The 24,821-nt window shown below is 41.2% G+C and overlaps 3 protein-coding genes across 4 annotated transcripts; 1 reads left to right on the top strand and 2 right to left on the bottom strand.

Moving 5' to 3' along the window:
- Positions 1-3,593: 3,593 nt before the first annotated feature.
- Positions 3,594-11,609, bottom strand: LOC110502970 (rho-related GTP-binding protein RhoU). Its single transcript, XM_021581321.2, has 3 exons — positions 9,668-11,609; positions 9,227-9,285; positions 3,594-6,243 (listed from the first exon to the last, which is right to left on the bottom strand). The coding sequence occupies exons 1-3, from the start codon at positions 9,915-9,917 to the stop codon at positions 5,788-5,790; spliced, it is 765 nt and encodes a 254-aa protein (XP_021436996.1). The 5' UTR covers positions 9,918-11,609; the 3' UTR covers positions 3,594-5,787.
- pdcd2 (programmed cell death 2) lies at positions 11,607-16,422 on the top strand. The gene is made up of 6 exons (XM_021581320.2): positions 11,607-12,001; positions 13,684-13,923; positions 14,029-14,169; positions 14,333-14,433; positions 14,863-14,976; positions 15,249-16,422. Exons 1-6 carry the CDS (start codon positions 11,713-11,715, stop codon positions 15,405-15,407), a joined length of 1,044 nt encoding a protein of 347 aa, XP_021436995.1. The 5' UTR covers positions 11,607-11,712; the 3' UTR covers positions 15,408-16,422.
- tbp (TATA box binding protein) lies at positions 15,575-24,334 on the bottom strand. Of its 2 annotated transcripts, none has more exons than XM_021581318.2 (8): positions 24,203-24,334; positions 23,525-23,726; positions 23,081-23,406; positions 22,808-22,895; positions 19,032-19,123; positions 18,783-18,950; positions 18,533-18,627; positions 15,575-16,952 (listed from the first exon to the last, which is right to left on the bottom strand). In XM_021581318.2, exons 2-8 carry the CDS (start codon positions 23,573-23,575, stop codon positions 16,873-16,875), a joined length of 900 nt encoding a protein of 299 aa, XP_021436993.1. In that variant the 5' UTR covers positions 23,576-23,726; positions 24,203-24,334; the 3' UTR covers positions 15,575-16,872. The 2 variants fall into 2 exon arrangements, with proteins under 2 accessions (XP_021436993.1, XP_021436994.1); XM_021581319.2 differs by having other exon boundaries at positions 23,525-23,654; positions 24,203-24,291.
- Between the last annotated feature and the right edge of the window lie 487 nt (positions 24,335-24,821).

Raw genomic sequence — 24,821 nt, 5'->3', positions numbered from 1 at the left:
TCTGCTACCGCACGGCAAGCGGTATCGGAGCGCCAAGTCTAGGTCCAAGAGGCTTCTTAACAGCTTCTACCACCAAGCCATAAGACTCTTGAACACCTAATCAAATGGCTACCCAACTTTTTGCTTTGCCCCCCCTGCTCTCCCCCTCTTTTATACCGCTGCTACTCTCTGTTGTTATCTATGCATAGTCACTTTAACAACTCTACCCACATGTACATATTACCTCAACTAACCGGTGCCCCCACACATTGACTCTGTACCGGTACCCTCCTGTATATAGTCTCGCTATTGTTATTATACTGCTTAATTACTTGTTAATTTTATTTCTTATTCTTATCCGTATTTTTTTAAACTGCATTGTTGGTTAGGGGCTCGTAAGTAAGCATTTCACTGTAAGGTCTGCACCTGTTGTATTCAGCGCATGTGACTAATACAATTTCATATGATGTTTCCCTCATGTCACCCATCTTGTATTTATACACTGTATTCAAAGAAGAGCATTAGTAGGTCTGGGGTATTCAGACTAAGTCCTCAATGTTGCCTTTCTCTGTCACGCAAAGAGAAACAAGTGGATCATAACTTCCTGCTAGTGACGACCTGGCCAGCAGCCCAATAACTTTTCAACATCCATCCAGACTTGAGCCTCTTAGAAGTCACAGCTTTACTTGATCTGCCAAGTCCCTCTGTTCTGCTTGCAGCTCTATGCACCACGTTTGCAACTCTGGGATACCGTTTGGCTTTTCTGCAGCTGTGCTGTACAGCTACTCTAGCAAATCTATCAGGCCACCGGTATCTCTCCCCCACTCTTTAGGAAGTTATGGAACTTGTCTTGTGGGACTTTCTTCATAGGTGATTGTGGGCATCAGTGTGCATACGTCAAAACATGTTATCTGTACCATCTAAACATCTGTCACATGTATTCTGTTCTAAGTTGAGGCAGTTATTTGTCATGTGGTTTTGTATGGTTGGGCAAGACCTCTACACATTGCACCGCCAAGACCTCTACAAATTGCACCGCCAACACCTCTCTCTACACATTGCACCGCCAACACCTCTACACATTGCACCGCCAACACACACACATCTTTGCAATATGAAACAATCACAAAAAAGTGGCCTTAAAATGTCTCAGTCATTAAGCAGGGCCAGCTACAGGCTGAGAAAAAAAGAGCAGACTACTGAACGTTTGAGTGACTCACACAGACGCCAGATGAATTGGCCTAACGGCTCATAGAGTAGTGACTACAAGTGAAAGCATAAGAGGGCTTTCCAAATCAACTTGTTTCTTCATATTTCCATTTCAACTGCATAAACTCTCCTTATTGAACTACATTTCTACAATATTGATCTAAGCACAACTGTATATGGATTCTGTTAGTACAATTAAACTATCCACTATTGAGCCATAGTTGGTCGATCAATCAAGCATTAAGTTGTAATAACTACGTAATTACAAAACTCACAAAGGAAAAGAGCTTCAGAGGCAAAACCCGAAACAAATCCATTCCAATGTAACAAACACAAAATCCAGCATGTATACCAAACATTCTTTATTTTCCGAAGGTATCAAACTACAGACAAACGGGATCTTTGTCCTAACATGACACTGAATGCAAGCTGTTATTTCACCACAGCGCCAGCCCCTACAGAGCCCTGAACAGAGATCCTTGAACCTCCACGTTTGCTGGAAGTCATAGCTTACTTGGAAATACATTGAGTGTACAAAACATTAGGAACACCTGCTCTTTCCATGACATAGACACAACTGTGGGAAGCACTGGAGTCAACATGGGCCAGCATCCCTGTGGAATGCTGTTAACAACATGTTGAGTCCATGCCATGATGAATTGAAGCTGTTCTGAGGGCAAAAGGGGGTGCAACTCAATATTAATGTTTTGTCCACTCAGTATAGTACAAGAGTATAGTACACCATGTGATTTGCACTGTTACAAAGAGAAGCATTTGAAGAAATGCATCGTCGTAAAATGCATTCGTATTGAGGATATACAGTACCAGTCAAAGGTTTGGACACACCTACTCAATCAAGGGTTTTTCTTTATTTTTACTATTTTCTACATTGCAGAATAATAGTGAAGAGATCAAAACTATGAAATAGCACATATGGAATCATGTAGTAACCAGAAAAGTGTTAAACAAATCAAAATATATATAACAATTTAGATTCTTCAAAGTAGCCACCATTTGCCTTCATGACAACTTTGAACAACCTTGGCATTCTCTCAACCAGCTTCACCTGGAATGCTTTCCCAAAAGTCTTGAAGGAGTTCCCACAAATGCTGAGCACTTGTTGGCTGCTTTTCCTTCACTCTGCAGTTCAACTCATGGCACACCATCTCAATTTGGTTGAGGTCGGGTGATTGTGGAGGCCAGGTCATCTGATACAGCACTCCATCACTCTCCTTCTTGGTCAAATAGCCCATACACAGCCTGGAGGTGTGTTGGGTCATTGTCCTGTTAAAAAAAAATGATAGTTCCACTAAACGCAAAACAGATGGGATGGTGTATCGCTTCAAAATGCTGTGGTAGCCATTCTGGTTAAGTGTGCCTTGAATTCTAAATAAATCACAGACAGTGTCACCAGCAAAGCACCCCCACACCATCACACCTCCTCCTCCATGCTTCACGGTGGGAACCACACATGCGGAGATCATCCGTTCACCTGCTCTGCATCTCACAAAGACACAACGGATGGATCCAAAAACCTAAAATTTGCACTCATCAGACCAAAGGACAGATTTCCACCTGTCTAATGTCCATTGCTTGTGTTTCTTGGTCCAAATAAGCCTCTTCTTATTATTGGTGTCCTTTAATAGGGGTTTCTTTGCAACAATTCGATCTCCTCTGAACAGTTGAGATGTGCCTGTTGAACTCTTCTGTGAAGCATTTATTTTGGCTGCAATTTCTGAGGCTGGTAACTCTAATGAACTTATTCTCTGCAGCAGAGGTAACTCTGGTTCTTCCTTTCCTGTGGTGGTCCTCGTGAGAGCCAGTTTCACCATAGCGCTTGATGGTTGAATGAGTAGGCGTGTCCACACTTTTGACTCACAAAATACTGCAATACTGAGAAACTGGACATGGAAGAAGTTTGAAAATATGTACCTTGTATTTCATAAGGAGGAGATAAAATCACTAGCTGTATATATTATTTATTCATGGTTATGATTAACATTGAACTGACCGTTGAGGCAACATGGTCGACTAAGAGTGATCCAGTAAAACATTAACTTCTCCATTGTCTGTCTTCCACTATAATTCCCTTTCAGAGGTCCATCACACATCTAAGGAGGTGAACCTGATCATACATGAAACTGTATTGTTTAGCCCAAGGTTTAGTTTGGCATTCTACTGGAAGAGCTATTACAAGGCTTGAGTTACAATGCTTGAAAAACAAATCTCTGAAAGAGGTGACAGTTATCACCATAGAGATCCTATTACATTACTACAGGGGCTGTCATAAAACCTCAAAGGTACAGAATGGGGTCAAAATGGTAGCCATATTGGTCAGGGAGAAATACAAAACCTGTAATGGGGTGCGTGCTGGTGGCAGGGAAGTCAGGCGCAGGAGAACGAACTTGGTATAAACGGAGTCGTTTAATAAATGCTCACAAACTCCGAAAACCATCATATACAAAATAATAAAAGTGGGTTCAAAACCCGTCGCACACCAGAACATAACTTGCACATAACATACAATCAAACAATCACCCACAAGAACATGAGGGGAAACAGAGGGTTAAATACACAACATGTAATTGATGGGATTGGAACCAGGTGTGATGGAAGACAAGACAAAACCAATGGAAAATGAAAAATGGATCAGCGATGGCTTGAAGGTCGGTGACGTCGACCACCGAACGCCGTCCGAACAAGGAGAGGGACTGACTTCGGCGGAAGTCGTGACAAGACCAGTGTAATTAGAATGAATGGCAGTAGAGGCATAGGAGATGCATGTATCAGAAATAGAATTATAATCAACAAAAAATATTGTCACATAATTATAAATAGAGTTTATACAGGTTTTATACCAACTTTCTGTATAAATAGCCTCTAAAATATATGTAAACTGACCATAAATGTCTCGGATGTTATTTTCTTGGAAAATTGTGAGTGCTTTTATGATGCAGTATCAGTAGTTGTTGCATTTACAACTTGTCTCAGTCCTATCATCGATTGATTTCGGCCAGTGTACGGCTGTGGTTTGACTGCATTGTTTGAATGGAATGTTGGCATATTGGCATTTAATTTGAACAATTAATGGAAGAATTCCTCTAAAACTGGCTGGCTAGCTAGCTAACTAACACACAGTGCAGATAAATTCTACACATTCATTGTTTCACACCATATCTTATCACAGCACTGTCAAACCATAGTTGACCAACTCCCTGACCAAAATGGCTGACCTTTGGACCATCTTAAGAATGTTCATGTCCATTTTAGTATTCTAATTCCTAATTCTATGGTTATCATTTTGAAATTCTAATAACCTCAACTCTATAGGTTAAATCAGAACACTGCATTGACAGAGGTAGACATCCCATGCCACAGTGATAGGAAAATAGGTATTGACAACTTTTTTTCAACATAATAAAAGATTATGGTATTGTTAAGCTTGCTTGGGACAATTAACATACTCTTTCCAGTGTATTAGTTTCAGAAAGATATTGAATAATTTGCTCAGTCATTAATAACTACCTTACTCTGCTAGCTGTAAAGAGTTAACATTGACTCAGCTGCAGTCAGCCCTGTACAGAGTAAGGTAGTTAAGAGTTAACGTTGACTCAGCTGCAGTCAGCCCTGTACAGAGTAAGGTAGTTAAGAGTTAACGTTGACTCAGCTGCAGTCAGCCCTGTACAGAGTAAGGTAGCTAAGAGTTAACGTTGACTCAGCTGCAGTCAGCCCTGTACAGAGTAAGGTAGTTAAGAGTTAACGTTGACTCAGCTGCAGTCAGCCCTGTACAGAGTAAGGTGTTTGTTTGAAACTCCTCAGGTGGTGCTATGTTGAAGTGAACCAAAGGTCAACAAGTCTAGTTAGAATTCCAGCACATAGCTAGAGACTGTGACCCTCATATGAGCTTAGACAGAACCCATGTCCTAATGTAAACAACAGTTAGAAATTCTGAAAAACTATTTTTGAAAACAAAAATTAGGTTTCTGAGTGGTTTGTACATTAGACAACAAGCCAAATGAGGCTCTCCAATATGGGCTGGAAGAACAAGCATTCAAATAATGAACGTTACACAGTACTCTCCTCGCATTATCTGATTACTGCACAGATTGTTTTTATTTTTACCATAGACACAGCTAAATCAAAGAGATGGTAAATCCCACATCGGAAAGTTGACTCAATCTCATATGCTAAATGAATCTGAGTTTACATACTGTACACTTACCATGGGAAAGGTCAGAGTAAACCAGGTTAATAAAACAATGATATAACAACATAATGGTAATCAAGAGGGCTTCATCTTCCACAGTCGTCCATGTAGAAGCTGTGTCCCCCCTAGGATCATGGATATAAGGCAGTGGAAAGTCAATGAGTATTCTTTGAGGGAAGTCAGCTCTGTCTCCAGTGCAGCTCACGTTGGTAAAGCAAAAATAGCATGGGGTCATTGAGGCCTAACCTACACATAACTCAGATACTCCAGACCAGACCTGCGTCCATATTCCAGTCACTGTTTTCCTTACTGCCCCTGAAGTCTGTTAACGTGCTGACATGGAAGCAAAATTGGAACCTATGCGTCCGTCCTGTCACACACACAGATAGAGGCTAAACCACACAACAGTACTTCTTCCACCATGATTTAGAAAGCTTCTTCATCTTGTCTGGAGTCCGTCTTTTCAGTCGATGCTGCTGCTGCTGACTGTCGGAGTGCTGGATGCTGGCCACGATGGCTGCGTCAAACACCTCTTTGAGGTTCTTCTGGGTGAGTGAGGAGCACTCCATGTATGACACGGCCCTCATGTCCTCGGCACACTGCTGGGCCTCCTGGGGCTCCACTGGCCTCTCTTTGTACTTGGCCAGCTCAATCAGAACATTAACATCCTCCCGCAGGTCTGACTGGTTGCCCACCAGAACCACCGGCGCCTGCGGGCAGTGCCGGCGAATCTCCGGCACCCATTTCTCTGTTACGTTCTGGAAGGAGGAGGGGCTGACGACACTGAAGCACAGCAGGAAGACGTCTGCGTTGGTGTAGCAGAGCGGACGCAGCTTGTCAAACTCATCCTGCAGGGAGGAATGGAGAGGAGAGGGGGGTTCATGACACGACATGATAACAAGCAGAACCAAGAATGGGCAATCTCAACTCAATAGCCCTCCTTGTGAAAAGGTCTTTGAGTACACTTAGAAAAAAAAGGTGCCATCTAGAACCTAAAAGGGTTATTTGGCTGTCCCCATAGGAGAATCCTTTGAATAACCTTTTATGGTTCCAGGTAGAACCCTTTCCACAGAAGGTTCAACATGGAACCCAAAAGGGTTCTACCTAACACCAAAAAGGGTTCTACCTGGAACCAAAAAGGGTTCTCCTATGGGGACAGCCGAAGAACCCTTTTTTCCAAGAGTGTATAGGGTTGACAAGGGCATCATCATAGCCAAGAGAAGGAAAATCCTGCCCTCATTGGCTATGTCACCATGTGCATGTCTGTAACTAGTGGCGCCTCAGCCTCATGACAAAGTGTCTCTGGCAAGCAGGAACACACAATCTGTGTCCACAACCTGAAAACCCATGACACCTGTATCAGTTTCAGTTAGCGTGACATGCCGTAGTGGTTCTGATTAGGGACAGCTCTTTCAGCGTAGCCTACAGTTGATTTTAATTTCCTCTAATGTTGCCGACTGACATGCAATTTAGTAATGAAGGTACTGTTCATGCCGACCAGCATATAATACACTAGCATGAAGGCTAAATAGAAAAACTACCAATAGCTAAATTGTAGAGAAAGAGCATTGTTAAATTGCTAGAATATGACTATATTATAGATTTAAAAAATTACCCTGAACATAAAATATAAACGCAACATGCAACAATTTCAAAGATTTTACTGAGTTACAGTTCATATGAGGAAATTAGGCCCTAATCTATGGATTTGACAAATGATCCTGCAGGCAAAGAAGCCGGATATGGAGGTACTGGGCTGGTGTGGTTACACGTGGTCTGTGGTTGTGAGGCCGGACTGCCAAATTCTCTAAAATGATGGAGGCAGCTTATGGTAGAGGAATTAACATTCAAATATCTAGCAACAGCTCTGGTGGAAATTCCTGCAGTCATCATGCCAATTGCACACTCCCTCAAAACTTGAGACATCTGTGGCATTGTGTTGTGTAACAAAACTGCATATGGCCTTTTATTGTCCCTAGCACAAGGTGTACCTGTGTAATGATCATGCTGTTTAATCAGCGTCCTGATATGCAACACCTGTCAGGTGGGTGGGTTATCTTGGCAAAGGAGAAATTGTCACTAACAGGGATGTAAACAAATTAGTGCACAAAATTAGAGAGAAACAAACTTTTTGTGCATATGGGAAATATCTGGGATTTTTTTTTTCAGCTCATGAAAACAACACTTTATATTTTTGTTTAGTATACATAAGACCATGAACCATAGTCCACACTTTGTCTGCCCCTGGAGCGGTGACATCTTTATATCACCAGTTAAAGAGCCCCTGAGTGGAGTGGTGACATCATTTACATTACCAGCTAAAGAGCCCCTGAATGGAGCAGTGACATCATTTACATTACCAGTTAAAGAGCCCCTGAATGGAGCAGTGACATGATTTACATTACCAGTTAGAGCCCAAGTGGAGCGATGACATCATTTATATCAGGTATAAGTGTGTGCTTATCTTCGCTAATATGTGTTTAGCCATTTTATCTGGCAAACTTATTACACAACGTTCATATTACATTTGCACATCTCCAATACATCTAGTTCTATAGGAGGCAAGATAACGGTGGCATTCCACTGAGATTATATTTTGTTGTTAATTGACAAAAGTGCATTCTATCACTCTCATCTGTTTCTCTGATACACCCAGCTTGTGTGTACCCATTGCTTCCTGAGATTTTAATAGTGCATTTCCCTCCTCAGATGGTAGCAGCAAAGGGTCTCCAGATCATTTCTGATTGGCTGGGAGTTAATTAGTGGTATCAGGAACCCAATGAGGTCAACAACATCCCCAGGAAGAGTAGCTGCTGCTTCAGCAAAAGCTAATGGGGATCCCAATAAAATACTAAAACATTGACAGTGAAGGTTCCTGTATTTGGTATTCAGACAGTCTTCTGCATGCTTAGTATGCTAATTACATGGACTCAGTTATGCCCAGAGGAGCAGGGTGACATTGAGCATTGAAAAGGTAATAACTATTATTTTGTTGAATTGGCTCAGCCATTATCTCATATTTGTAGCACATCATGGGGTTGGGCGGGCAGGTGGTGCATGTGCTTTCACAATTATTTTGGACTGTTTCATGAAAGCAAAATATTAATGCAAACGGAAATGTAATCTTGATTATATTTCAATGTAACCAAGGTTTAACTATGTTTTAACAAAGTTATAACTATGATATTGCTTGCATTGTCTTGTAAAACATTATTTCAAAACAATTGAAAAGATCATTGGTGTCTAATGAAAAGCCCATCGCCTCAGAGCCTCGCTGCTCTTTCTGCAAAGAGACAAAGCAGAACCCTATGAACCCACAGAGCTCAGCCTCCAGCCAGGGACTCTCTCTGTGTCTAGACAGAACCACTCTGACTCTCTTTGCCTGCTTTCCTGGGCTGTTTTCCACTGCGGACTCTCTCCAGCATGCTCTGCTCCTCAGAAACAGACCCATCTCGCGTTTCCTTTCCAGGCTCAGATTCAATTCATTACACTTATAAAGTTTCCTCTCTGTAATCCCCCCAAGCTTGTTACCCCCTCACATGTGGGGAAGACAGTATTTATCTGAGTAAGCTCATTTCTGGTGCAGACTCATGACTGGACAAAAACACTACTGTAGAGCATCAATTTAGACAGACAGATCCCTTATCTTCCCTACACTAGTAGACCATTTGAACCCATTCCGTACGTGTAGTTGCCTAGGGGGTTAGAAGACGTTTGAGACATTTAGGAACAGCAAAAAGGTCAACTTGTTTATTTTTAATGAATCCTTTACACTTCCATGGTTGTAGCGATCACATGAAACTGGCCTATAGGTGTATTTGAATGACAAACCTGCCCAGCTGTGTCACAAAGCTGCAGTTTCACTGGCTTGCCATCAACTGCCACAACCGCTGAAAGAAAAAAATACAACAAATTATACATTTAAATCAGCCAATATAACAAAGAATAAATTGGTAACCACAACCAATTAAATACTGTTAAGGCCAGAATAGTGTTGTTATGGACAAACTATTGAGTATAACAATTACCATGGTGTTCCTGTTGCCAATGTAAGGCAGCAGACAGTTGACAGAAATTTAAAAAAAAAAACTTAGATTGTTGTAAGTCAGGCTCAGTTCAAATATAGAATTCATAGAAAACAATACCTGTTTTTCAGGTAACACCTGTGCTGTTAAAAGTGCCAGATAAAAACAATTAATTGCATAGCCCAATACCACAACAGGTCCTAATAGTCTACCCGACTTAAAAAAAGGCACATATTTGTCAAGTTACCTGAAAAATTATCAAAGGCAGTTGGGACATATTTAGTTGGATATCCATTTGTGGTGTAGCTGACAATCAAGCTCGTCTTCCCAACTGCGCCGTCACCGACAAGCACACACTTCACTTTGCGCTCTCCGCCACCCGGCCGACACTTGGAGCCCGAAAACGACTCTCTGCTCCGAACCCTCCGAGGAGGAACCGGTGGGACCGCCGCCGACCCCGCTACAGGTTTATAATCTCCGTCGCCCTGGGGTGGCATCGCCTTGTGGTATCGCCAATGGAACTGTCCAGCAACCAGTTAATCCTAGTTACGCCAAACGATTCGTTTCCTAGATTTGACATCAACGGGACTTTCACAAGAACTGTCCCTTATATTCTGTAGTGTTCCATGGCTGGAAAAAGGTTTGCCTTTCTACAAAGACGATGTAGACACCTTGATGACAATTCCCCATTGTACAGAAATAAATTCCTCAAGCAATAAATCCAATAGGTGAAAATGTTTCCACCCCGTATGAAAAGAAATGTATTTCCTGAATATTTTCGAAAGTTGTAGTTTGCACTCCACTCACCTACTCAGCCCTATGACTCTAAAAAAAAGCTCAGCCTTCTACTCGTGAGCAACATGACATCATCAAACACCACTGAGTCAGAAAAAACGTTGCACCATTGACCAATAGCAACAAGCAAGCCCCCCCGTAGATTGCAAAAATATCCTACTCTGGGGGTAGAATTTGATTATTTTTGTGCAAAAATGTTTTTTTTTATGAACTAATTTGTAAGGCTTCGTCTGTTCAATGGTTTCCAATGCTCTACTATTGATGGTTAAATTGTTACATAAATTGGGCACAATTCTTACAATTGTATCCCTCAACCTGTTTGATCTCACCAACAATACTTCTCTCGGATGAAATGGCTGAGCGATGATACAGTAGCTCAAGTCTGCCATCTTGTGGACTGTGACATGAAAGACGCTATATTGAAAATCTCTAAGAACAAATTCGTATTTACAATGACGGCCTACACCGGGCAAACTGTCCCCTAACCCGGGCGACGCTGGGACAATTGTGCGCCACCCTATGGGACTCTCGAGCCCTGGTATCTTTCAAAAATAGAGTGGTCATCTGCAAGCTCACATGATAATATCTGTCAACAATAGAGATCCATTTTATATCGCTGGATTTAAAAAAAAACAGGTAAGAAGTTGGGTTGCAAGCAGGAAGAGGTAAATCGAAATTGGGCATCCTTGCCTAATTCCTCTTTTCAAATCAAATCTAGAAGTGCCATGCTTTAATTTAATGGAACTGTCCCATTCATATAAATAATTTTAATAGTGCTACAAAATAATTCCCCAAAATCAAATTTCTCAAGGGAGAGAAATAGAAACTCAAGTTCCACAGTAATGAAGGCTTTATAAAAGTTTAATTATACAATGAAGCTATCATGGAAGTTTAGATCAGAATAGTTAATAAGGTCTAACACCAGTCGGATATTATTAGATATATGTCTATTCCTCATGAAGCCAGATTGGGTATCTTCTATAATTGAGCCCAACTTTGCCTTCATTCTTTTTGCAAATATAGAGGCTAATATTTTGTAGTCGTTATTGAGCAGACAGATTGGACGCCAATTATCGAGAAGCAAATATGTATTGGACTTAGGTATTAATATAATCAGACCTTGAGTCAAACTGGGAGAGCATTATTTGCAATGCTTTTAGAAAAGACCTCCAACAGAAATGGGGCTAACTGTTGATAAAACGTTTGTAAAACTCAGCAGATATACCATCAGTCCCAGGAGACTGATTTTTAAGGTGTTCATTTATTCGATTGAACTCTTCAACTATAATAAGGTCATCACACTGTTCCCTCTCTAGTGTTTTAATTGCAAATAGGCGATATGGCAGGAGCGCGAGTTACACGGAACGTTTGCCTTCTAAAAGTACTGTTCCACTCCGGACATATTTAAAAGCTACAACAGTGACGCACGTTGGAATTTGTTGTGAGACAGCTAGCCAGCGATTGAAAGAGTACGATCAAATTAGTAAAATTAACACTATGGCAGAAACAGGGGTTGCTCTTGGCTTTTTGGAGGAGGCCGAAAACTGGCAACTACAGAGTCATCAGTTCCCCAGCAAAGTTGGAGGCAAACCTGCATGGTTGAGTCAGTTGGACATCCCAGGTCTTCCCGAGTTAGAATGTGGGAAATGCCATCTTCCTACCGCATTTCTCATGCAAGTTTACGCTCCAATAACTGGACAGGATAGAAGTTTTCACCGAACTATTTTTGTATTCTGCTGCAAGACACCAGACTGCTATTCACGAAACGACAGCCGTTGTCTGAAAGGTAAATGGCTGTTAGCAAACTAGCTATTGCATTTCCATCAACATCACACCCATAGTCACATGGTCAGGGAAGGAGAGGGGCACACTAAAAGGCTGGGATTATCCACCGCTCCCACCAGTGTAAAGTTAGCTACAGCGGTGCAACAGTTGGAGTGGGGTTTGAATTTGCAAACCTGTTAGAGGGCAAGCACATTACCACAGATGGAGCAATGAGCCAGATATTTCACCGATTGGATGTGTGAAGCATCCGGTTGGCGTTTCCACTCACTACCAAATATGGTGAGAGGAAGCCCAGTGGTCGGCAGTGGAATATGGTGAGAGGAAGCCCAGTGGTCGGCAGTGGAATATGGTGAGAGGAAGCCCAGTGGTCGGCAGTGGAAGATGGAGCCAGGTGGATTTTGGCCGATATAATGCCAATTTACTCAAGGATGAAACGTTTGACGTCAATAGTTTTCTGTTCTCAAAACTATAATCAAACAGGGTGGACTAAGTTTAGTAGATTTGACCTTTTTCCAAAGTTAAAAAAAAAAGTTTAGAAGTAGTGCACGTTGAGTTATTTCACACGTGCACTTCAGAGTAGGCGTTCCCTAACAGAAAAATGCAAATACATGCTACAACGCACCAATAGGATCTCGCTAGCTCCTGCTTGGCTCTGCCCCCTCTGCTCCCTTTTAAAATTCCAGGCTTTGGCCATAGGCGAGTTAAACAGATCTTTGACACTACCAAAGGTCCAGATCCATCCCTTGGCAAGAGGAAGCGGTTTGGTAGTTGCAAAAAGCAACCTTATCTCCTTATCCAGCTGAGCCTTGAGTGTAGTTATGATGTGCAACATTAGTGATTATAGGCAGGAATATTCCCGATCCACATCAACAGGACTGCAGTAGTCAGCAATTTTAAGTTCCTTGGCGTCCACATCACCAAGGACTTCACATGGACCAACACCCGTGTCAATATTTCCAAAGGCGGCTGATGAAATTTGGCATGCCACCCCGGGACCTCTCCAAATACTGCTGCACCATCGAGTTTCCTGACCGGTTACATCACAGCCTGGGACAGGGAATTGCTCTGTCCACGACCTTCCAGCAGGTGGTGAAGACAGCCCAGCACATCACTGGGGCCGTGTTCCCACCCATCGAGGACATCTACTTGAAACAATGCCCGAGGAAGTCCCACAGCATCATCAAGGACCCTACACACCTCAGCCACGAGCTATTCATTCCCTTACCATTGGGCATACAGTATTGGAGCATGAGGTCTGATACTAACAGGCTCAGAGACAGTTTATATCTACAAGCCATTAGAGCAGAGTCTGCTGAACACTTGAACTGGACTGACCACCTGCTCTGACTCTGCACACACACCACAATGGCTGCTAGCAAACGCTTAATTACTATTGCTAATACTGCACAATTTAAACACTTATCCCCCAATTCCCTCTCTTCCCCAATACACATACATATTGGACTATAAAATTGTCCCTTCCTGTATTATACTTATGCTAAAATGTTTATTCTATTGAGACATTTATGTTAATGTTATTTTATTTCTTGTTGCATTGTCCAGAAGGAACCTGCAAGTAAGACAGCGTATACCATGTTTATCCTATACATACGACTAATAAAACGAATGATGTTCCTCTGCTTTTATTCTGCTCAAGCTGACATTGAGATTACTCTTTTCTAGTATTTCGTAGCCAGTTGCCAAGGAGAAACGACTTTTATCCCTACAATCCTCCATCTGATGAAGACCCCAATTGGACTGAGCGTGACCCCTGTGTCCACAGTTCAGGGGTTAAACTATGCAAGCTCTGTGGCTGTCCTGGTCAAAAAGTTTGCTCTAAATGCCATGCAGTGTCCTACTGCAGCAAAGAACACCAGACCATAGACTGGAAACACTGTCACAAGAAAGAGTGTTGCAAACAAGGTAATTATACTGCTACCATAAACTGTCACACTATTTGTAATAATGATGAAATTGTGTTTTCTGCTCGCCTGAAACATAAAAATTCAACTTTCAATACATGTTTAGTGCCGTCCAGTGCAGTGCCTTCCCCATTCCTGTTCCCCGAGTTGGAACTGGTCACAGAGCCTGAGGAACATCAGAAAGAAGAGTCTAGTCAAACGGTGGGGGATGCACAGAATAATGTGGAATGCTCCTCCTTAGTTGATGGTAAGAAGTTAGACTGCATTGCATTTACATGCCTAGTCTTTTCAGATCCATTAAGACACCAAAAGGAGGATGAGAGAAAATGTTGACGTTGGACCCAACCTAAATAGCAGTCTATACATGATTACAATTTCTGTTGTATAAAATCATGCTTTCTATTCCACAGATTTGGCTGAGACAGAACTTGAAAACATGGCCATGCAAGAAACAGAAGATGGCAAAGTGTTCCAGAAGTTTAAACGGAGGATTGCATCAGAGCCACATCAGGTAACATAACTCTTCAAGCAGAATCATCAGACATGAAGAGCATCATAATTACTCAAATATATATTTGACCATCGTGTAGATAACTCTGAAATTAATCATTTTTTAATTGAAACAAATCGCTTGTGCACAGACGCACATCATTTAGGATGGTATCGTAGCTTCTGTCAAGACAGATGCAAAGACTCATATTTTTTTCTGTCACTGATCATTTGGACAAATCACGATTTAGCAGGTATTCACAGCTTTCAAATTTCATAAGGAGAGGTGACATTCGGCGAATGCTCTGGCTGAGAGTTTCCATTTAGCCGGGTGGAGACTTATTAGTATATTTTCATACATCTCCCTCAGAACTTAATCAAGCATCTGATTAAATTATTTTAGTTCTGGGTTTCCTAAATTACTGAAGACCATAATATTGTGTTATTGTAGGTTTTGCGATATTTCAGAGATGGCTCTCCTCTTTGGGTTTCGTCTGAACATGTTCCTGTGGAGAAGGGCATCCCACATTGTTCATGTGGTTCCAGGCGTATCTTTGAATTTCAGGTATTTGCAACAGAAACCGTTTCTATTAAACAAATTCAGGTAGGTCCCTCAATTTCTTTGTTTAGATCCTAGAGTAAATGTTTTGCAGTGGTTTGCGACTAATGAATACACCCCTTAAGCCTAATCCTGGACTAAACCACACTTTCAGTGGAGATCTTTGATCCAGGACAGAACTTAATCTGGGTCCGGAAAACCAGACCTTAATGTTTCAGATGTCTAAGGCTTGCTGTTTATAAATGACAATGTGCTGATAGTGTTTTGCATCGCAACAGGTCATGCCCCAGCTACTGAATGATCTGAAAGTGGACAGCCCTGATGCCAGTATAGACTGGGGAACCTTGGCTGTCTACACATGTGCTGACAGCTGTGACCAAGGCAACAAGTACTCTTCTGAATTCATCTGGAAACAAGATTTCACAGAACAGAAATAATTGTATTAAAATCCAAATGTACCTAGTTAAGAAAATATTTAGTGGGGTTTTTGCATAGTTATACTGTCCCTTTGTCTCAGTGGCTATTTCCTTTCCTAGAGAAACTACGCATAAACAGCCACAATCTGTTCCAAATCGCTCATACATTTTGTTTTGAGGAATCTTACTTCAGGTTGTTACATTCTTACTTTATCACCATAAGCAAAAAAACATGTCATTTGTTTTGCCATAGGACTAATAGTTTGCATAGCTTCAACTGGTTTAAAAACATTTATGTAATGCAATGTCCTTTTGAGCATTAAAGCTCAAATTAAAACATGTTAATGTCATGTGACATTGTGAGTCCATTCATTAAACTGGTCATGCTATCTCAAATCCATGTAGTCATTCCCTGGATTGTTGTAAATCTTACCATACCCTGAAGACAAAGCTTTTTAAACTAAAGGAGGGAGATCAGAATTAGTAAGGAAACATTTAACTGTGCACAAGGTAGAAAAATAACATTTAAAACAAACAAATTACTGACAGGGCTTTCATGGTAGACCAAAAATAGTGTGTAAAATGAAACAAAATCCATGGTGAATTAGGCTAGTTAGTCCATTATAGCATTAAAACATGAGGGTTCTTCAATCATGACCAAAAACTGAATGAGAAATAAGACATGAGGTACATACAGATGACTAATAACATTCCTAAGATGCAGACTAAGGCTGCATCATTAATGTTCCATTTTCTTGCCTTCAGTACCAGTCGTCCAAACGATGTTAAAATAATGACAAATTGGGTAGTTAAGCCTTGCTGCAATACAATCCCAAGTGAAATTCTTCATACAACAATGAAAAAGACTAAAAAACATTTAAATTATGAATCTTAAAATGTCTGTAGGGAATGTGTGGACAAAGATGCACTGAAAAACTGTAGGTTAACAATAAAACCTACTTTAGAAAAATTAAAGAGCCAGCCAAGACTGCCTTATTTAATAAGCAAGAGTCACTTAAAAAAAAAAAAAAAAAAAGCTAAAATACAGCATTTCTCCAAGTATCACCTTTATCTACTCCCCCAGATGCAGATCTACTCATAAATACCATGCATGTCCAGTATGAAGGAAGTTAAAAGGTATTTTCGCGAGCCAATGCTAACTAGCATTAGTGCAGTGACTGGAAATCTACGGGTATCTGCTAGCATGCTAAAGCTAGTTAGCATTAACTCAAGAAACTACATTTAACTTCCTTCATACTGGAAACAGACATAAAAATGGTATCCACGAGGTCATCTGACTAAGTAGATAAAAGGCCTCATTGCCAAAATCTCAGAAGTATCCCTTTAAGGTGAATAGGAGTGGTCCCTGCTTTGTTGATTAAACTGTACAGGTACAATCAGAGTCCCAATGGAACGGGTCACAACAAAAGGACAAGTGTCCCCGTGACTATTAAAACAAATTTTTAAAATAATGTCAGACAAATATTTACGTCGTCTTCCTGAATCCTTTCAAGATCGGGTAGATGTTTTCAAATGCTTCATAAATTTCTCCTCTCACCTTTGCACCTTGAAATAAGCAGCAACAATAGTAAAATACGCAAGTTACATTTGACAAAAATTGACAACAAATTCCCTTTTTCTACCGTTGCTTGCCAAAGTATTCACCCCCCTTGGCATTTTTCCTATTTTGTTGTCTTACAACCTGGAAATAAAATTTATTTTGCGGGGGTTTGTATCATTTGATTTACACAACATGCCTACCACTTTGAAGATGCAAAATATTTTTTAAATATGAAACAAGACAACAAAAAACGTGTGTGCATAACTATTCACCCCCCCCCCTCCCCCAAAGTCAATGCTTTGTAGAGCCACTTTTTGCAGCAATTACAGCTGCAAGTCTCTTGGGGTATGTCTCTATAAGCTTGGCACAGCTAGCCACTGGGATTTTTGCACATTCTTCAAGGCGAAACTGCTCCAGCAGTTGGATGGGTTCTCAATTGGATTGAGGTCTGGGCTTTGACTAGGCCATTCAAAGACATTCAAATGTTTCCCCTTAAACCACTCGAGTGATGCTTTAGCAGTATGCTTAGGGTCATTGTCCTGCTGGAAGGTGAACCTCGATCTCAGTCTCAAATCTCTGGAAGACAAATAGGTTTCCCTCAAGAATGTCCCTGTATTTAGCGCCATCCTACAATTCTGACCAGTTTCCCAGTCCCTGCCAATGAAAAACATCCACACCACCATGCTTTACTGTGGGGATGGTGTTCTCAGGGTGATGTGGTGTTGGGTTTTTACCAGACATAGCATTTTCCTTGATGGCCAAAAAGCTCAATTTTAGTCTCATCTGACCAGAGTACCTTCTTCCATATGTTTCGGGAGTCTCCCACATTCCTTTTAGCAAACACCAAACATGTTTGCTAATTTTTTTCTTTAAGCAATGGATTTTTTTCTGGACACTCTTCCGTAAAGCCCAGCTCTGTGGAGTGTATGGCGTAAAGTGGTCCAATGGACAGACACTCTAATCTCCACTGTAGAGTTTTGCAGCTCCTGCAGGGTTATCTTTGTTGCCTCTGATTAATGCCCTCCTTGCCTGGTCTGTGAGTTTGGTGGGCAGCGCTCTATTGGCAGGTTTGTTGTGCCATATACTTTCAATTTTTTAATAATGGATCTAACGGTGCTCCGTGGGATGTTCAAAGTTTCTGATATTTTTTATAACCCAAACCTAATCTGTACTTCTCCACAACTTTGTCCCTGACCGGTTTGGAGAGCTCCTTGGTCTTCATAGTGCCGCTTGCTTGGTAGTGGGGCATTTCAGAACAGAGATCATGTGACACTTAAATAAAGTCCACTTGTGTGCAATCTAACTTATTATGTGACTTCTGAAGGTAACTGGTTACACAATTTCTTATTTAGGGGCTTCATAGCAAAGGGGGTGAATACATATGCACGGACCACTTTTCCATATATCTTTTTTTAAACAAGTTAGTTTCTTAAATTTCACTTCACCAATTGACTTTGTGTTTGTCCATTACATGAAATCCAAATCTATTTAAATTACAGGTTGTAATGCAACAAAATAAAAACACCAAGGGGGTGAATACTTTTGCAAGGCACTGTATGTCATTAGGAAAAGGAGAAAAACTCACCTGTTAATACAACTTTGCCTGAAACGAATATCAACAGGACAATTCTGGGTTTGATCATTCTATAGATTAGCCCAGGGAACAACTCCGGTTCATAACTGAAAAACATGATCTTTGCTCTCAGTACTAAATCACTTTAGGAATACCAAACGCAGTATTATAAATAATGAACAAAATGACAGAATTCCAAGTATGACAATGCATCTCCTCAGCTATTACAGACTTTAATATTGCAGTAGTGAATTTTACAAACCTGCTGAACTGCTGGTGAGTTAGTACAAGTCCCTCTAACCGAATGGGGAATTTGACATCACAGCTGCCCACCATGTTCTGTATCTTGAAATCAAGGAATTTGGCTGGGAAGCCCAACTTCTGCACGACTCGGGCATATTTCCTGGCCGCCAGGCGGGACTGTTCTTCACTGGGAAGGGGAAGCATGATGCCTTTAAATAGATGTTCTCATATGTTTTGTGTTTTTTCTTTGTTGAAAGAAGATACTAACCTTTTGGCTCCTGTGCACACCATTTTCCCAGAGCTGAAGATAAGTGCAGTTGTTCTTGGCTCTCGTATTCTCATGATAACAGCAGCAAATCGCTGTAAGACAAAGTTGTGAATTTGTTCAATAGAACAACAGTGTCTTGGTGGGACATTCTCAGACCAGAAGCAACATGCCTTTCAGGCCCATTCTAGTTGGCATTTTAGCTTGGTCCCATTTCACCTTTCCCTGGGCCCTGACAATGATTTGGAAAAGATATGTACAGCACTAGTTATTATATAGGATGAGCTGTGTATTCTCGACATGGGGTCTGAATACTTTCCGAATCCCCTTTTCCACATGTATAGAATAAGGCTATAACGTAAAATTGATTAAATTGTCTCTTCAATCTACACACAATACCCCATATTGACAAAGCAAAAACAGCTTTTTAGAAATGTTTGCAAATATTTAAAACTGAAATATCACATTTACATAAGTATTCAGACCCTTTTCTCAGTATTTTGTTGAAGCACTTTTGGCAGCGTTTACAGCCTCGAGTCTTCTAGGGTATGACGCTACAAGCTTGGGGCACCTGTATTTGGAGAGTTTCTCCCATTCTTCTCTGTAGATCCTCTCAAGCTCTGTCAGGTTGGAAGGGGAGCGTCGCTGCACAGCTATTTTCAGGTCTCTCCAGAGATATTTGATCGGGTTCAAGTCCAGGCTCTGGCTGAAGCCACTCCTATATTGTCTTGGCTGCGTGCTTAGGGTCATTGTCCTGCTGGAAGGTGAACCTTCAATCCAGTCTGAGGTCTTCATCAAGGACCTCTGTCCTTTGCTCCTTTCATCTTTCCATTGATCCTGATGAGTCTCCCAGTCCCTGAAAATTATCCCCACAGAATGATGCTGCCACCACCATGATGCTGCCACCACGCTTTACCGTAGAGATGCTATTGGCCAGGTGATGAGCGGTGTCTGGTTTCCTCCAGACTTGACCCTTGGCATTCAGGCCAAAGTTTAATCATGGTTTCATCAGACCAGAGAATCTTGTCACAGAGTCCTTTAGGTGCCTTTTGACAAACTCCAAGTGGGCTATCATGTGCCTTTTACTGAGGAGTGGCTTCTCTTCATCTGGTCACGCTACCATAAAGGCCTGCTTGGTGGAGTGCTGCAGATATGGTTGTCATTCTGGAAGGTTTTCACAGAGGAACTCTGGAGTTGTCATAGTGACCATTGAGTTCTTTGTCACCTCCCTGACCAAGGTCCTTCTCCCCTGATTGCTCAGTTTGGCCAGGCAGCCAGCTCCAGGAAGAGTCTTGGTGGTTCCAAACTTCTTCAATTTAAGAATGGAGAACACTGCATTCTTGGGGTCCTTCAATGCTGCATTCATTCTTTGGTACCCTTCCCTAGATCTGTGCCTCGACACAATCCTGTCTCTGAGCTCTACAGACAATTCCTTCGACCTCATGGCCTGGTTTTTGCTCCGACATACATGGTCAACTTTGGGACCTTATATAGACAGGTGTGTGCCTTTCCAAATCAGGGGTAGGGTAGCCTAGTGGTTAGCGCGTTAGATCTAGGGAAGGGTACCAAAGAATTAATGTTGCAAGTTCAAACCCCCGAGCTGACAAGGTACAAATCTGTCGTTCTGCCCCTGAACAGGCAGTTAACCCACTGTTCCTAGGCCGTCATTGAAAATAAGAATTTGTTCTTAACTGACTAGCCTAGTTAAATAAAGGTAAAAATAAAATTTTAAAAATCATGTTGAATTAAGGTGGACTCCAATCAAGTTGGAGAAACATCAAGGATGATCAATAATAACAGGATGCACCTAAGCTCAAGTTTGAGTCTCAAATACTTGTGTAAATAAGGTATCTTGAAATAGTATAGCTTGAAATAAAACTTTATAAAAGATTCTGTAGATGAGGGAAAACATCTAATATAACCCATTTTAGAATAAGGCTGTAAAAATGTGTATAAAGTTAAGGGGTCTGAATACTTTATGAATGCACTAACTACATTTTAATAATTTAGCAGACAAACTTATCCTGAATGACTTACAGGAGCAATTAGGGTTAAGTGCCTTGCTGAAGGGCACAGACAGATTTTTCATCTAGTCAGCTCTGGGATTTGAACCAGCAACCTTTCGGTTACTGGCCCAACACTCTTAACCACTAGGCTACCTGACTACTGATGTGCATACCCATTACTTATATATTGTCCATACACACACACACTGCATATTTATATTACGGACTGACATTGCTTCTTCAGATATTTCTTGATTATTTTTTGTCAAAGCCGGGGGGGATTATTTGTGTATTAAGCATTGTACTTTTGGACACACCCTGCTGGAGCTAGAATCAAGCATTTCGCTGCACCTGCTTTAACTTTACACTCGTACCCATATGCGGGTTGAAAACAGGAGATTTGCGCACTGATAAACAGCTAAATTGGAATGCAGTGGCTGTAGAGTAAAATGCCATACATGACATCAGAGCTCTGGCTTTGCGCTTCACAGCACTGTATGGGTTCAGAGCTTGAGCACTTCCCACGACAAGACATTGCCTCCATCCCTCCCGCAACTTATGCACAAAAAAAAATAATTGTCTGTGGTAAATGCTGTAAATTAAGAGGACTCTATGTATTTTCAAATATGAGATGTTGAGAACTATAATAAATGCCTCTGATGTCATACATCAATATTTACATATCTTGCATTACTCATCTCATAGCATAGAATACAGTATATCTATTGCATCTCAGCTTATGCCACTCTCACATTGCTCACCCATATATTTATACATTGTTATTCCTTTCACTTAGACATGTGTGTATTAGATTTTTGTTGTGGAATTGTTAGATATTACTGCACTGTTGAAACTAGAAGCACAAGCATTTCGCTACACTTGCAATAACATCTGCTAACCATGTGTATTGTGACCAACATAATTTGAAACAAGCAAGCCAAACACCTGTGAGTCCAAATGTGCACTTCACATTTCCAGATCAAAAAACTCATATACAGTGTCAAGGTTTATGATCACAATGTTTGATGTACAGGATTACATGGCGACATACCCTGGGTTGTTCTGAACAGAATGTTAGTCTGTTGAAGAAAATTCACCGCGGCACACACACCTGAATGCACTCATGATCCCTATGCGCACCAAAATGATGATCCGTTTCCCTGAATTGCATTGTGAAAGCCTAACACTGTTGTGTCCTATATTATAACTTAGCTAGTCATGTTGACAAGAGAACAGGTTTTCAAATGATGCCCATCTGACCCAGATTGCAATTTATAATGGACCACTTTTGGATTGCATAAACAGTAATTGTGTGATGGCGGGAATTTGGTCCAAACAAAACAACCACAAGTGTGCTGCTCTAGTTCCTCAACGGCACAGCCAGGAGAGCTAAAAAAATAAAAAGCACCTTATAGTTTAAGACTGAGTCATAAAAGTGCATTGAAATTACTTTGGAATTGTGCACATTGGAGAGGTGTGTGGCCACTTGGAGACACCAGTTAGTCCTCTCAAAAAAACACAGTTATTGTTTATGTTACTGAATGTATTCAGAGTATTTTCAGATTTAGTTATAGTACAGCAAATGTAAAATACACATCAAATCAACAGTGTAATGTTTAGTTTCAGTCATGAGTCAGATGAACTGTTGCCAAAATTCCAATAACCTCTAAACTGTTCCCTTTCTATTGCTACCATGGTCAATTCACACAACGGTAAATAGTTAGCATCTGCTAATCTGTGTATGCAACAAATTAATAATAACAATATGCTTACCTTTGGATTGTACTCAGCATTTCTAGCTCGGAGTGCTATTGTTTTTAAGTCAAGTTTACAGCCCAAGTTCACAGTGGATACGATATTCCTAGAGAGAAGGAAATAAACCATGCAATCAGGATGGGAGATTCTCCTTATTGATATGGTCACATCACTATAAAAATCATATTCAAACCATCACTATTCACCTTAATCTTTTAGCTTCTTGTGTTTCAGGTTTATAGCTGTACCTACATAGTGGTTGAGACTAACACATTATTCAAGAACACTTACTGTAGTTGTGGGACAATCCCAGAGCTCTCAGAGGCAGGTGTGGCAGGTGTGATGGGTGTCATGGGGGTTAGCGGTGTAGTGGTGTAGAGAGGGGTGTTTCCTGGCAGTGTGGTGGTGGTGACCGTTTGGGAGTGATAAAGCTGTGGAGTCTGTCCCGAGCTCCCTGACACCCCACCCTGCTGAGTCGAAGCCTGCTGCTGCTGTTGTTGCCGATGCTGCTCCTCCAGGAGAGACAGGCTGTTGGTGTTCGTCACAGGTTGGGGAGTCAGACCACTGCCATAGGGCATCATGGGGCTGAAGATGGGCATTCCAGGTGTCATTGCCCCCTTGAAAAGACGTGAGAACAAGCCCTCCATTAGGCTAGTTGAATCTAGAACATGTGAGCAAAGCTGTGTTGTCAACAAAAACATCTCACTGACATGTATTATTAGTCAAATTAGTTACCTGAGGGGAGGCAAGACCCTGGAAAGGAGGCAAACTGTTGTTCTGCTCCATGTCCTCAAATTATGAAGGTGGGCAGTTGGTTGACCCTCTCAAAGGAAATAAATTCAGAGACCTAGGACTAGGAGCAATTCTGAAAATGCCGACAAAAGTCATGTGTTGGAACGGAGCGTAGCAGGGAACCCCTTAGCTAGATAATTTTGACCTGAAATAATATTAGAAGAAAAAAAACATACATAAAGTTAGCTAAGCATCGAGACCGGTGAAATTGATACCAAGTAACCCTGCTGTCAAGAAACTTGATCATGACTCAACTAGACCACATTATGCAGCAGTAGCTAGCGAAAAACTATTGACCGCTAACGTTAGCAAGCTAGTTAAACTTAGCCTTTGCAAACCTTCAGCTAGCTACAGACAGCAATAGTGGCGCACGAAATCCCTCTTAATATAGCTAGCACTAACATTACACATTGGAATAATTAAATCCAATGTTCACAGAACGCGTACAACTTGTTTGGCGCAAAAATCGCAACTGAATTGATGATTGGCAGAGCTGGCCAGTCTAACGTTAGCGTAGTATTTACGCTAGCTAGCTACTTCCATGTCAACACTCATGTGGTCATAAGTGTTTTGCACACTAAGTGGTGAAGTTGAGATGGGACAACATTTTCAAATACTCACCACGTCCCTAAAACGGCACTTAAAATGTCACATTAAAAACCTAGCCGCTGCTTTCACTGGTTCATGCGCTCACTCGCTCAAAAGTTATATCCGGTATGGTACTTAAACACTTCCGGTGTCAAAGTTCACATAACATTTTTGGTTATTTTATCTGGCAGGAGCAAAGGCAAAGGTTATCCAAAATTCAAAACAGAAATAAATTGCTGTTCAAGAAAAAACGGTTGGCATTATGCATTTTCTTTCGTGATTTTCTTTGCTTCAATCCCTGTTTCAGCAGTCCCCCTCAACCCTTACATATGTGGCAGCAGAAAAATTATCCCTGGTTTCTGGCCTTTGTCAGAAGCGTTACCCCTGGTTGCATAGGGGCAGTACCGATTTTAGCATGTACATCTTGGTGGAGCAAAAAAATATATGTGGGACGCATGCCAGCAAAGCCACTACACAACACTAAATAATACATTATTTCGTAGGACCATCGTTAAATCTCCTAGCTGTATCCCAAAACCATCATTATTAACGTTGCATGTGAAAACGCTCGTAATCTAACGCTTGCCTCAGACCACTCGTAGAACAGCTAAACGCATCGGTCGATTATTTTTCGCCCTCCCGTGTAACTTTA

Source organism: Oncorhynchus mykiss, chromosome 23 (genome assembly GCF_013265735.2).
Source record: "Oncorhynchus mykiss isolate Arlee chromosome 23, USDA_OmykA_1.1, whole genome shotgun sequence".
NCBI classification, from domain to species: domain Eukaryota; kingdom Metazoa; phylum Chordata; class Actinopteri; order Salmoniformes; family Salmonidae; genus Oncorhynchus; species Oncorhynchus mykiss.
Note: the sequence above shows the minus strand (reverse complement) of the source record. Positions and strands in the feature narration are given on the sequence as shown.

Bases quoted from the DNA above. Each gene is read 5' to 3' on its own strand.
- tbp (XM_021581318.2), bottom strand. From the start codon at position 23,575: ATGGAGCAGAACAACAGTTTGCCTCCTTTCCAGGGTCTTGCCTCCCCT. The intron at 22,896-23,080 runs GTAAGTGTTCTT...CCTTCTCTCTAG, and splicing joins GGGATTGTCCCACAACTACA to GAATATCGTATCCACTGTGA. The intron at 18,628-18,782 runs GTTTGTAAAATT...CATGTTTTTCAG, and splicing joins ACTCACCAGCAGTTCAGCAG to TTATGAACCGGAGTTGTTCC.
- pdcd2 (XM_021581320.2), top strand. From the start codon at position 11,713: ATGGCAGAAACAGGGGTTGCTCTTGGCTTTTTGGAGGAGGCCGAAAAC. The intron at 14,170-14,332 runs GTAAGAAGTTAG...TCTATTCCACAG, and splicing joins ATGCTCCTCCTTAGTTGATG to ATTTGGCTGAGACAGAACTT. The intron at 14,434-14,862 runs GTAACATAACTC...GTGTTATTGTAG, and splicing joins TTGCATCAGAGCCACATCAG to GTTTTGCGATATTTCAGAGA.
- LOC110502970 (XM_021581321.2), bottom strand. From the start codon at position 9,917: ATGCCACCCCAGGGCGACGGAGATTATAAACCTGTAGCGGGGTCGGCG. The intron at 9,286-9,667 runs GTAACTTGACAA...TTTTTCTTTCAG, and splicing joins TGCCTTTGATAATTTTTCAG to CGGTTGTGGCAGTTGATGGC. The intron at 6,244-9,226 runs GTTTGTCATTCA...TCCTCCCTGCAG, and splicing joins TTTGTGACACAGCTGGGCAG to GATGAGTTTGACAAGCTGCG.